Source organism: Podarcis melisellensis (genome assembly GCF_964234715.1).
Source record: "Podarcis melisellensis genome assembly, chromosome: 17".
NCBI classification, from domain to species: Eukaryota; Metazoa; Chordata; class Lepidosauria; order Squamata; family Lacertidae; genus Podarcis; species Podarcis melisellensis.
In genome coordinates this window covers 12,552,108-12,566,679 of record NC_138534.1, presented here as the reverse complement: position 1 = coordinate 12,566,679, position 14,572 = coordinate 12,552,108, and the positions used below count along the sequence as shown (strand labels likewise).

The 14,572-nt window shown below is 44.2% G+C and overlaps 1 protein-coding gene across 4 annotated transcripts in view; it reads right to left on the bottom strand.

Moving 5' to 3' along the window:
* The window catches only part of GLIS3 (GLIS family zinc finger 3), a 183,390-nt gene that overhangs the window by 29,745 nt on the left and 139,073 nt on the right, over window positions 1–14,572 (bottom strand). For all 4 annotated transcript variants that reach the window (XM_081893934.1, XM_081893933.1, XM_081893935.1 and 1 more), the window contains one exon: window positions 8,752–8,893. In XM_081893934.1, coding sequence (XP_081750060.1) covers window positions 8,752–8,893 — 142 coding nt within the window. The remainder of the gene's footprint in view (window positions 1–8,751; window positions 8,894–14,572) is intronic.

The following is a 14,572-nucleotide window of genomic DNA, read 5'->3' as shown; positions in this document are numbered from 1 at the left end:
AACTGCCAACCTTCTGATCGGCAAGCCCAAGAGGCTCGGTGGTTTAGACCCCAGCGCCACCCGCATCCCACTAAAACTGGGGAGGAGAACTATGTAAGCCACCTTGAGCTCCTTGAAGAAAAACTGGGATACAGTGGTACCTCGGATTAAGTACTTACTTCGTTCTGGAGGTCCGTACTTAACCTGAAACTGTCCTTAACCTGATGCACCACTTTAGCTAATGGGGCCTCCTGCTGCTGCCGCGCCACCAGAGCACGATTTCTGTTCTCATCCTGAAGCAAAGTTCTTAACCTGAAGCACTATTTCTGGGTTAGCGGAGTCTGTAACCTGAAGCGTATGTAACCTGAGGTACCACTGTACAAATGTAAATAATCACAACAACAGCAATGAGAAGAGCAGCAGCAGCAGCAGCAACAACAATAATAATATTCTCTCTATCTTGGCAAGTAAGCAGTATTAACACAATTAAAGGACACATCTAGCCAGGGAAAAGCAATGGCCCAGGGAGAATCCAGAGGATCAGATAGAGAGACTGGGAGGGTCCCACCGGGTTGAAGGTCCCCCCTCCCCACTATAAAGTCCTTTTGGAGGAGCAGACTGAAGTCTTGTGGATTAAAGTGAGAGAGGAATTTAAAACCACCTTTGTCAGAAGCAGACTGGACTTATACAAGGGTCCAGGGATTCTCAAGTACTTATTTTCAGTAATCCTTAAAGATAGCTTTTATAAAATCTTACACAGGTGATATAATACACTAAAAAGGATTAAAAGTAGATATATCAGCATTTGAGATAATTGCTGCTGCTGTCATCTGTGGGACACAGGCTAGATTGTGTTAGGATAATTACTGGGAATTGATATTAGAAAGTATTTGTGGGAATAATAAGCTGTACATAGCCTTCTTCACTAACACTCTGCTTACTGGCATTGTTAAAAGAGCAAGGCATGTTTATCTGGTGCAAAATCTAATTAACAACTGCTACAATATGTATAGTAAAACTGGATGTTTGTAGTCACGCCTTCAGAAAAGGATCATAGGGAGCAATATTTATGAGCAAACCAACAGCATTAAAATGAGTGAGAGAAACTGGCTGCCCCCTTTGTAAAGATGTGTGGATATTTTATGTTTCATTGGAATGTGACCCTAACGGGTGAGCAGCAACGAGGTGCATTCTGTCTTTGATAGTTCCGTAACGGACCTTGTATTTCACTGTGGATGATATTGCTAAGTTCACTGGGTGGGAGAGCTTTCACCAAGCCTGGGGCACCCTCCAGATGTTCTGAACTCCCCACAGCCCCAGCCAGCGCTGCCATCCAAACCCATCTGCAGGGCTTGGCCTGCCAAAGACGGATGTAGTAGAATTATGCTATGATTCTTACAGCCGATGAACGGAGTATCTGAAGAGCCCTGCCAGATCAGGCTAGGGGTTGCTCTTGCCCGAAATTCTGCTTTCATCAGCAGCCAGATGTTTCTGGAAAGGCCACAACTAGGCATGAAAAAGATCAGCTCTCCACCAGTGCTGAACTGGGTAAGCATATTGGCAAGGCAGCCAGAGCAATGGCTCACCTCTCCAAAAGAGTATGGGAGAATGTGATGCTACCGTCCAATACCAAAAAGAAGAGCGTTATATTGAAAAATCAGAACTCCTATTAGAATAAACAAGTTCCGTTATAAATACTGAAGTACTAAATAAGGTGGATAACAATGTGTAACAGAAAAAGAAGAAGAAAAATGGTTTAAAAGTATGTGAAAGAAAGTAATAGAAGCGGAAAGAAATGACAATTGAGTAGATTGGAAGTTTATCACGGGGTGGGCTGAGGGGTGAGGGATGGTGGTGGGAAAATGAAGTATTTGTGAGATTGAGTTGGATATGTATGAATATTCTTAAGGATTGTATGAAATGTATGTTTGTATATTCGTAACATGTATGTATTAATGTTGAATTATTTTAATAATATTCTTTTTAAAAAAAATTGTAAAGGAAGAGTGTTGAGCATGTTGCTTTATGGAACTGAGTCCTGGGCAACTGACAACCATCAGAAGTGACACCTCAACACCTTCCACATGTGCTGTATCATGAAGATTTGGAGTATCACATGGCAGGACAGAGTTTAAAACAAAGATGTGCTCTTCTAGGCCCACATCCTCAGCATGTTTGCACTCCTGTCTCAGCGACGTCTACACTGGCTTGGTCATGCACACAGAATGGAAGATGGCAGGATCCCCAAGGATGTGCTCTATGGGGCTTCAGGCATCATGCCTGTTGGCAGAGCAACTCTGCATTACAAAGATGTCTGTAAACATGAAGACATGAAGGCTGGCCACATCAACTCTGCCAGATGGGAATCCCTTGCAGGCGACCTCAGTGCCTGCAGACAGGCATTCAAGGCATGCATTCATAGCAGTGACTGTCGGAACCTCAGCTCAGCCAAGCTGATAAGGCTCATTTTTGGAATCGCCTCCCAACGTGTTTAACGACCTCGAGCCTTTGATGCGGCTCCAAGGCACATCCTCCTAGCAGAGTTCCCAGCACAGGGAAGGATGAGACAGTATGAGCTACATTGCTATGCTTTATTTTCTAGCTTCGCAGAGAGCAAAGAAATATACATCCTCTCCCTGGGAGAGCAGAGAGCAACTGAAACAAGGGAACAAAGGAAACAGGAAGCCACTAACGTCATATCCTGTCTCCCTTTCCCGTGAGACTGCAAGGTCTCTGGAATGTAAACAGAGTCCTGTGACTCCCAGCAGCTGCTCAGTGAGAAACAGAAACTAACAGTGACCAGAGGAGAAATAACCGCTGGGTGGAGCACAGAGAGAAGAAATGTCATGGGACGTCTGCAGCAGCACAACCAGACACTTTCATCCGCCCCAGCTGCAACTAAACATGTCTCTACAGCCACAGCAGACACTGCAACCTTCCTACAGTTTGATTCCCTCCCCCCAAAGGCACCCTCCTCCATCGTCTGCCGAGATGGATGGATGCCAGAGACCAGACCTGCGCATAGAATTCCAGAACTGATAGAGCCATCGTAGGGAATCCCTAGCCTACCAAGGGCAACATGAGCCTCCCTCTAGAACTACCTAAATTGTTACTGCAGGACTTAATTGCGTGGCGAGTTCCCGCCTCCCCCCAATAGAAATAAAGACACGCGACACCATTGTATTAGGTTAATGGGCTAAAATTGGCCACAACTTTATTGGTTACAGGTAAAGAGTGGTATTGGCTTAGGCATTGGTCCTATCCAACTATCCGGCTTCAGCCTGTTTGCTTAAAGTCCAGGAAAGGTTAACACCAGCGGGGGGAGCCCTGTTGATGCACATCAACTAGGGACTCCCCCGGGGTCACCGCTTGGGGGCGCACTTTAGGCCCTGACCTCCATAGGCTTCGGACGAGGCCATGCCCCCCGGAATCCTTTATTGGACTACCCTTCAATATTTGGGGGAGGTGATGGCACTCCCCCCCCCAACACATCTACATAACAATACCCCTACCAATGCCTAACCACCAAAACCAAAGGAGTTGTGACGATTTGCTATGAGGTAGGCGAAAAACCAAATAGCTGGTGCCAATTTACCAAGTGGAAAAAATTCCTACCAGGACCCTTAATGGCAACCAACCCAGGTCCATAACAAGGTCAAAAGAGAAACCTTAAGGGACAGGCGGGTGGGAAATAACAGCAGCTGTGCAGGAAAAAGAGGGAGATCCCGGGGCCGCACTCCTAGCCACACACTCCTAGCCAGCTGATTGGCTGGCTCAGGGGATGACACGGCCTGCGGATTCCCCTGATCACACGGGGGCTGGAAACCAGCCTCCGCGTGTGTTGGGGGCGTGAAGCCCGCAACCCCACCTCCTCCTGATGTCGGAAGTGGCTTTGTTTGCAAGGCTTATACGCATTTTACATATTAATATTTTATTAATACATTGATGGCCTGTTTTAATCTATTTAATTGCTCCCATCTCTTCATTCTCATCCCAACAGCTCCTTTCCTGCACCTTCAGAAAACTCAAGGCCTATAGTGTTGTAATCTCTTCAAAAGAGAAATCAGCCATTTGGGAAGATAATAGCTCTTTGCTGTTTTCATCTTATCCTTGTGATGTTTATGCTGCAGGATTTAAATCAGCAGAAAATTTCTGCATTGAAGCTAAAGTTATATATATAATAATTTGTATTTAAATGACAGTAACTGTGGCAGGAAGAATGAACCTCATCATATAGAGGCATCAAACACAAGAGCTGTCCACCTGAAACATGGCTCCTCACATGCATTGTGTTTATGAAGTTTCACATTTATACTTCCCAAAAGCTTTTAAGAAGAAATCATGTAGAGGTGATGGACGACGTCACCTTGCACACAATTAAGAAATGAGAGTTTGCATTCTCAAACTGCTTCCAAATCAAAGCTTCTTTTTTTAAAAAAAAGTTTCTTCCCATCTTAGCACAGAAAGTACTCTGTAATTTAAAGAACCTTTCTGAAATGGAGAATTGCCACCTTTCCTCCTGCAAACTACCAATAATGTCGTAATTCATTTCCATGGGTATATTATTCTTAAATTATGGTTCTCTGTCAATCTTTTTCACATAAAAAAAGACATCATCTACCTCCTTTTAGAATAATCAAAGTGCAAAAGTGTTGCTGTCTCCCCACTTAAATGTCTAAGCAGCCATAAAATGGGGCTTTCATAGGCCGAAAAATCCTCCTCAAACTGGGAGCCTTCCAGGTGTCTCTCAGGGCTGCAGGTGGACTTAAACAAATCAGTGTCAAAATAAAGGGTCGGTTTGGGGGTTTCCGCTGTTTTGTTGTTAAATTGATAGAGAAATCAACTCAGAGCTCTGCTGTGCATGATGACATTATACTGTGTTACCTGCACAATTGTGTGTGTGTGTAGCTTTTTACGTAGGGATGTGGGTGGCACTGTGGGTTAAACCACAGAGCCTAGGACTTGCCGATCAGAAGGTTGGCGGTTCGATTCCCTGCAATGGGGTGAGCTCCCGTTGTTCGGTCCCAGCTCCTGCCAACCTAGCAGTTCGAAAGCACGTCAAAGTGCAAGTAGATAAATAGGTACCAGTCCAGTGGGAAGGTAAACGGCGTTTCCGTGCACTGCTCTGGTTCGCCAGAAGCGGCTTAGTCATGCTGGCCACATGACCCGGAAGCTGTATGCCGGCTCCCTCAGCCAATAAAGCGAGATGAGTGCCGCAACCCCAGAGTCGGTCATGACTGGAGCTAATGGTCAGGGGTCCCTTTACCTTTACCTAGCTTTTTAAGTGATAGACGCACAGGGCTCCTCCCATATGGACTGGCATCTTGACGAAGGTGAAGAAGGTTGACCCTTTCCTTCCATCCTGAAGTACCAGTGAAAATCACCCCACCAGATGCCATTTGCCCTGAAAGTGAAGATGCTACAGGGGCCATAATGACAATCTATTAAAATGGACCTTCCTTCCAAGAACAAGTGTTTCTATTCAACAACAGCAGCTGTCTCCCAGGGCGGTGACATGGTGTCTGCCAGAGCGGGGTGAGGCTGGGATTGTTTTATTATTATTATGCTATGCAAATTACGTTTTTAATGTACACCACTCTGGGATCTGCCAATAAAGGGCGGTATATGAAGTGATTTAAATAAATAAATAAATAAATAAATAAATGTATAAAAATCTGAGGATAAATATATTTATGCTGTTGCTTCATTAATCTATTTGTTGTGGATGAAGTTGACTAAGCAACTCAAATATTTAATTATGACATGCAAATATAATTTGAATAGCCTTTTAGTTTAAAAGAAAGAAAGAAAAAGAAGTCATTGTTGTTTACCTGGCCAAGTAACGCAGCAGTTAGGATTAATAATATATAAAAGTAGTATTTGTTCTTATATAGTTCACTAGCAGGACAAAAATATCCAAAGTTCCATTTCCAGAGTCACCCAGGAATACAGCTGTGCAACTAAAACTAAAGCTGTTCTATTCAAATCTGTAGAACTGTTTAGGATCTTGTGGGCTATGAGTTTTAAATGGCATTGGCATAAATGACTACAGTATAAATATTTCCTTTTTACATAAGACAAGAACTCAGAAGGCAAACGACAATCTTCTGAACCAGATAAGAGCCAGCAATCTTTTGAATGGCAGCAATCTAATGTAATGACCTTCACTTTTAGCAAGACAGATTTTAATCCAGATCCCACAATTTATTGCTTTGGGGATTCTGCTGGCTCTTAATCACAAAAGCAATAAGAGTTTCCAATATGTTCATCTGCCTCAGTTAATCAATTGTTCCAGCTGCCAATCACTAGAAATATCTGAAGGCAAACCTAAAGGATATCAGCCAGCCAAAGAAACAGCTGTGACCTCTTGGGACCAGGACGGAGCTCCATCGCGAACTTCACCCTTTCCTCCGGCATCTCTGACATGTTCTATATTGTTTCACAGCAGGTCCCCCATTATTGCTATGCATGCTAGCAGCATGTAGGAATTTCATTGGTGCTTCCCCCCCTCTTTTAGTTAGTTTTCAAAATGATTGTGAGGGTCGCAGCAGAGACTATTCATGGGGATTATAAAAAGCTGGCTAACTAAAGCAGCGAGGGGTCCAATGAATCTTCAGTCGTTATATAATAACATTTTTCATGCATCAGCTTCCTCACTATCATCAAGTTGTCCTGGGTGCATTGCATATCCCTCATTTGATTTTAGCCAGTTTAGTCTGGCACCAGCGGGAGGGAAAGAAAACAAATTGTGTCTGTATCAGTTAACCCATCATTTGATACTGAATTGCTCTTTACTGCCGCTAAATCTGTGACCGGTTGCAATGACGGACAGGTTGTGCTTACTTTTAATAATTGCATATAAGGGGTAATTTAAACAAGTGCAGTTTTTTCTCAGCCCTGTATAGTAATCTGCAGTGACCCAAATGACCTCCTCCATAGGCATTAAATATAAAGTAAAGGCAGAGTATTGCCATCCTCCTTTGGAAGAAGGGCCATGAATCGGGATAAATCACATGCCCTGCCTATTACAAGTCCCAGATTCGCTCCCTGGTGTTTCCATGTAGGGTGAGGGTGGGAAAACCCTGTCAGAAACTCTAGGTAAAGGTAAAGGTACCCCTGCCCGTACGGGCCAGTTGTGTCTGACTCTAGGGTTGTGCGCCCATCTCACTTAAGAGGCCGGGGGCCAGCGCTGTCAACAGACACTTCCGGGTCACGTAGCCAGCGTGACGAAGCTGCTCTGGAGAGCCAGCACCAGCGCAGCACACGGAAACGCCGTTTACCTTCCCGCTAGTAAGCGGTCCCTATTTATCTACTTGCTTTCGAACTGCTAGGTTGGCAGGCGCTGGGACCGAGCAACGGGAGCGCACCCCGTCGCGGGGATTTGAACCGCCGACCTGACGATCGGCAAGCCCTAGGCGCTGAGGTTTTACCCATAGCGCCACCCGTGTCCCGTCAGAAACTCTACTCGCCTAATTAGTGCAGATCATAATGAGCCAGATAGATTAATGGTCTGGCTCAATATAAGGGAGTTTTCTATGATTATTGTGCTGGTCCCGGGGGTTAATCAAGAGGCAAGGTCCAAGTCCAGTCTGTGGATGATGAAGCAATATGAAGGCAGTCCGTAAAAGTTGAAGCTGGGTGCTGGGCAGGGTTCAGGCAGGGACTGACAACCACCAACGTTGCTCCCGCAACTTGGGACTGGGGCTGGCTGGCTTTTATATGCCCCGAGGCATAGGACGGCCCCGAACCTCAGGTGACTCGCCTCTCCTGGCCTGGAGGTGAGCACTCCTCCTGTGGGAACTTAGTTCCCTCCGCCTCTCTGTCCTGAGCCTCTGCAGCTCAGGAGAGGCGGGAGGGTTACCGGACCCAGAGGCAACCTCAGCTTCCTCTGACGGGGCTGAGAGTGGAGCACCTGCAGGCAGTGGGTCCTCCATCACCTCAGGAGCCAGAGCAGACTCAGCTGGTGCCTGCACCTGAGGATCCAGCACAGGTGAGGACCCTTCAGGCTCATGCCCCAGCCCCGGCTCAGCTGGTTCTGGAGACGGGGAATCCTGTGCAGGCTGGGATCCCTCAGGTTAAGCATCTGAATCTGAATCCCAGGCCATCACAATTATCCTGAGAGGAATTCAAGTCTCAGTCTAGGTTTTTTTTTCATTTACCTTCTCTCATTTGTTACATCTCCCATCCTTTTGGAAGTCTGTACATTCCTTTCCTAGGGACACTCCTTCAATGCCTGCCATATTCCTAATAAAATCACTGTTCCTAAAACCACAGAAGGGAAGGGAATCCCTTTTATTTCCTCCTCCAAGCAACTTTAAAGGCATGTATATCATGCATATATCCACTCAGGAGGGGCTTCTATATCTGTAATTCCATCCATGTCTCTCAAAAAGAGAAAAACTTACAGCCTTAAAAATGTTTTCCCATAAGAGTGATAGGGGTGCCCGAAGCTTCATTTTTGGCTTTGAGGCCTGGATTAAACTGAATTAAGATGTTTTCCAAGATGATACCGTAAACTCCCTTTGGTTTCTTGCGGAAATTGCTCTTAATTTTCTCCCTGTAAATTTAATTGGGCTTTACAGTTCTTTCCTTTTTCGTGATCCTACTTGTATCCTTCATGAAACTTTCATACTGACTCCAGACTAAAATTGTTTTGCTTTTATTGTCAGTTCATTTTTATTGTCCGTTCCTTTGCTTTTATGGGCAACAAAATTATTTCCTGGAACCCTACCCTGTACATAACGTTTCTTTCCCTTTCCCTCTATACCTTACCTGTGTAAATGTCATGCACAGGTCCTGGAGATTGTCTGACAGTGCTTTCAGAAGTGCCCTGGGGAGATGCAGAAGGTTGGAGAGGCTGGATCGTGAGACAGTCATTGAGAATGTCCTGGTCAAGCTCTATACTTGAACGCAACTGAAATACAAGCACAGAAAAGAGAAAAACCATGTGTTACAGAGAAACAACAAACAGCATAATAATGAAACATAATAATATAATTCTGTTTCAGTGATAACAAAATGAAATCAGAAGATTGCATTACATCCCCCGCCCCCATGTTTTAAAGACCAGGAGTGAGCATGTACCGTATTTTTCGCTCTATAGGATGCACCTGACCATAGGACGCAGCTTATTTTAGAGGGGGAGAACAAGGGGGAAAAATCTTCCCCTCTCTGCGCAGCGCACCTTCAGCGAAGCGGCAGGAGAAACGGAGCCCCTTCCATTTCTCCTCCTGCTTAGCTGAAGGGGTGTTGCACCTTAGCTGAAGGGGCACATACCCTTCAGCGAAAGGAACCCGAAGCCTCCGGAGGCTTTGGGTTCCTTTCGCTGAAGCCTGGAGAGCAAGACTCTCCTGGCTTCAGTGAAGGCAACCCGAAGCCTTCGGAGCACGTCGGGAACACTTCGAAGTCTTTGCATTGCTATCGCTGAAGCCAAGGAGCCTGCATTCGCTCCATAAGACGCACACACATTTCCCCTTAATTTTTGGAGGGGAAAATGTGCGTCTTATAGAGCGAAAAATACAGTAATCCCAACATTTGGAGCATAACAAATGCATTTGCTGAGAATGGTGAAAATGGCATATTGACGCTTATGGACAGCATAAGACAGAATGACTTCGCAGTCTATCCAACTGGAACAAATTATCAGAGTATCCTGGTAAAGGGGCTTGGGGGGGAGTTTTGTCTGAAGGCCAAGATGGTGGCCAATGGACCTCAGAACTCCCCAAAAGAGCATCCTAGGGAGTTCTCCCTATTTGATCTGCATCCTAGGGGGTTCTGGTGAAGAAATCAACCAGAAATTGGGTTGCTTGATCCAGTGGATGCATCCCCAGTGCCTATACCAAAGCCTTCAGACATCTGTAATCAATAAAGTTGTGGCAATTTCCATCCCAAGCTGTTGTCCTCTCTTGATAGCTGCTCTCACACCCCTGTCCCCATTTTGCTAAGAAGCAAAACCAGAAATATGTACGATGAGTTCTTGTATCTTTTCTCGTTTATCCCACATGTGTCTCCCACCTCCAGGACCCAGATGTTTCTCCTGCTGTAACCATGAACTCCACTCTGCATTGCTTAACATCTATTACTGCTATTATCCATGTATATTTCTAAGGTCAAAGGTATGTACATTTCCCGCATCCAGATTCTTAGAATAAGTAGTGAAAGTGGCACTAATTGCCACGAAACATTGTTCAAAAACAATTAACCTTCCCAAGAAAGATTTCAAGGCTATCTTATTTATCCTATGTTTATATTTGCCTTTAAAAAGGTTCCTTTACAACTCAGCTTGCCAGCAATATATCTATTATTATTATTATTAAACTATATGAAGCTGATGTCTTTCCTTTATCGGCATCCCAACTCTGTGTAATTGGATTCAGAATATGGGGGAAAGGAGGGATAATAAAGAATGAAGCAAAGTGTGGTTTGAGTTTTTGCATTTTTTAAGGAACCTGAATGGAATGCTTTGAAATGCTGATTGGGAATACACACAAAAAATAGATTTGTTTCTCAAGTCACATGCAGGCTGTGAGAAAGAAGAATGTGGTTCCCTATATGCATGTATTTTAAGGACAAATGGAGAAAAGTACATGTGCATATACTGCCTTTTTTGTGGCCCGTGTGTATTTTGAATCTGAGTGTACACATAGTGCTTGATTACAAAAAGTGAAGTGAGAATTGCCCCAATGGAACAGAAAGGAATCACACACAGTATTTGTCAACTGAAAATGTTACATGGAAATGTGAATAGTGGTAATCAACGTCCAACGACCCACCCTATCACATTGTTTGCAAAATAAATGACATGTTTGTGGTGCTGAGGGTAGGAAAAATTGCTTGGAATCAGAAATGCAGGGGGGAATTACCCCTCTACCCCATAACTTCTCTGCCTCAAATCTCCCCCTCCCTAATCCACTTTTATTACACTTGCAACATTTAGTTAGACCTGGAAACTAACCAGGGTACTGGTTAACTGAATTCTGTCCATGCTCAAGCTTGTTTGTTGTGATTTTACAGTTGTAATACTGTCTTTGATTCATGAATATGAAGTCAAATATTCTGTGTTCTTAGATGAAAAATAATCCGTCCTACAGATATGGCCTGTGACCAAAATCTTGTCCAATTTGTGCCCATGGAAATATGTTCCATAAGGACTTCCGGGTTAGCGCGATCCGGGAATGGCGGATTCCCTCCGAGCTGCGGAGGGAATCGGCTCCACGGAGGACGGGTCTTGCCGCGCCAGCGACGCGGGGACCCCTAGAAACCGCAGGCGCTGAAGCCTGCGGACGGGAAGACTCGGTGGGCGCCTTAAGCACCCCCCCGACCCTTGAAAAAGGGTACGGAGGGTGGTGTGGCGCTGAGAGTCGATCGACACCTCGGTGGAGCGGAGCCGCGAGCCACGACCGGAGAGCGCTGACTTTCTCCCTGGAAATTTGGACTGAAAGATCTAACCCGTGAGTAAATGGAATTTGGCTATAAGAAATTTTTCCCTTGAATTCGAGACGACCGGAGGGTGTGCTAAAAGGGAGTCCGCACCCCCCCTAATCACAGATAATTTTCAAGCAAAGTTTTGAGAACTAAGGCGGAAAAGATACATTTATATGGTACAAAAGAAACTTCTTCTACGATTTAACAAAAGAAGTGTTGACTTAACAAAAGAAGTGCTGTGCTGGAGAGGGAGGAGAAATTTTTTGTGAAATCCCCCCCCCCCCCTTGGACCAGGGAGAGTCCCATGTTTGAGTCTGGTGAAGGAGAATAAGTTGTTAAAGAACTGTTAAACGGACAGATTGAAAACCTGTTAACTAATATCCCTCTGAACTAAAAGTTAAATTGAAACAAAGTGGTTGGAAACTGGATAGAAAGAAACAAAAAGGCTTTGGACTGTTGGAAAAGTTTACAAAGTAACCAGAATCCCTCTAGGGGGATTCTAAAGCTACTACAATGGCTGCAGAAGGAAAACTACAAGCAGAGATAAACAGGATGTTCTATCTTGTGGGAATATTGCAGGAGCAGAGTTTGAGTATGAGCAAACAATTAATGACCTTGACTTCAGGAATAAGCAACCCTGCTGAATGCATGAAGGATCTGACAGAAAGGGAATCTGCAGCCGAAACAGAAACAATATCTCAAGAATTGGAAGAAAGAGAGCGAGGAGAGGAGAAAGAACAATTGGAAAACACTAACAAAAAGCCTACAATGGTGGAATGTAAGGGAAAAGACTCTTGGATTATCTGGATTACAACTCTGCAAAAGATGTTAAGGATGAAGGAAGGGGCCCCTGAAGTATCTGGAATTCAGGAACTTAAAGGACACAAGAAATATGATTGGGGTTCTCCTTTAGATTATGAAAGGCTGGTTGACTTTTGGCAGCAGTTGTTACCAAACATTTTGGAGGGAAGAAAAATTGGAGTGATGGAGAATGGATTGCTTCGAGATTTGATGACCGATATAAGAGATTTCCAACAAAATCGACGGAGAGGAACTGAAAGTGACTTAAAAGCCTCAGACGTGAGGAATCCGGGCTAAAAATTACGGATGACTTTTTATCTGAAAAGGGACCAGAACCTGGGAAGGGGGGAGGGGGAAACAGAAGGGTAAGAACGATGATGAATTGCGGGTTGGGTGAAAAGGGTTTATTTTTTCAAAAATGGGGAATCTGTGGAAGGGAACTTAGGCCAACCTTAGGAAAGAAATCTAAATGTTTATAAGATTTAGGAAAAGAGAAATGGGTTTAATCATGAAGAGATATATTAAAAATATCAACTATAGGTTAAGAAGATGAAATTAAAATTTGCTGAGTAAATCATGAGAATAGGGATGTAGGAAGAGGGGGTGGGGGGGAGTCTGGGGAATAAGGTTAAGAAAAGAAGATGTTGAGACTATATTTGTTTTGTTTTTGTTGTTTGTCTGTCTTTTAAAAATGTGAAAACCCAATAAAAATATTATAAAAAAAAGGAAATATGTTCCATAATACACTATTAAGTAATATATTAACCCAGCCATCAATCCTGAAATCTGCGGCAGTGTTTCCAAAGTACTTGCACTGAATTTAAAGATATAATAATGGTATGAACCTAAATGTTTCACTCACTGTATTTAATGGAGTTGCTCTCCAGGATTCTGCACACGTGATCTACTTGCTTTGAAATATACAATACATTGTTTTCATGCGAGGTATTCAGATCGTCCTTTTAATATGACAAACTTTGCATCTGGAACCTGAGCAGTTCCCAGGAGCAATGTTATTCTTACTTAGGTACAGCAGAAAACAAGGCACCATTTACAGCGTGATATATACATGCACACACACACGTGCTTTCCCCCCTTGACAGTTCTAATGCTTATAATCTCTTAGGACAAGAGAGGGAAACTCAACTCCCATCATTTCCTCATTTCAGGTATGATTGGATAATCACCCAAGATTTAGCAAATCAAGGGAATGTAATTGAAAGGGAACAAGGCCCCTAAATCCCTCAATTTGCGGCTACATTACGTTTGAGTGCAAGAACAGGCATTCAGTTGGTCGGAGGCATGAGATGCTTCCAAAGGAAAAGGTTCTCCATCAAAAGACCTTTTCTTTAGCACTTTCCTTATCGCTGTTGTTTATCAGGCTCATGTTTTCTTCATGGACACCTTGGTAGTCATCATTGTTCCGTGGAAATCAGATGCCACTAAAATATGCTTCTGAATAAGCTCAGCCAGGAGAAAAATAGCTTGATGTATGTACACCCACGCAGATAAGCTTGCTATCAAAACATTTTTGAGAGAATAATGGTGCCTTCGATAGCTAGACTCATATTTCCTATTATTGTAGCATTTCGGAATCCATCTGAAGCCTGACATTAAAGACACTTGAGAAGCATTTTGGAGTCAGAGAGACGTGCTGTAAGGGTGCGGGTGATGGCCTTTCCTGTGGCTGCAGCATTAGATAAAATAACCTTTGGCAGACCTAGTCCCAAAGTTTGGAATGGTAGTCAGAGGAAATCCTGAATGAGAGTAAGACCTCCAAGGATGCCACAAAACTCCGGCTGCATCTACAGAGATGGGAGAGCCAAACAAGCCGTCATCTACCCACAGATATATACTCCTGGGAAACGACATCTTCAAAACACTTGCCCTGAAGCTGAGATCCCATATTAGCTGGAAACAGTATCTTGCGTGTGGAGGTCCCCAAGCCACCCCTCAAAATAATTCACAAATCATACGTAATTTTTGTTTAAGGTTTTTGGCATAATTTTGGCCCCACCTTATTAAAATACATAATCTGTGAGTGGTTGCTTAGGCATTGGTTATGACTATCTGTCCCCCCACCTGGGACAGAACTGACTTTCCTCGGAAGCCAGTGAAGGGAAAACAACGTTGGGGATCAGTTGAGCTGAGCGACAGTCCCTCACTGCTCACCCAACCAGCTCCCCAAGGCTTGCTGGCCCTGGTCCCATTTCAGGGATTGGTTGAAATCGTGGCAAGTCCCAGGATTCCTTTAACGGAATTCCCTTCCAGCACCATTGGAGGGGCAGGCACAGCCTATCCTGACCCCTCCTCCACCAATTTTTATAACCAATGCCTAACCGCAACCTTACAAGTTATGACAAATTGC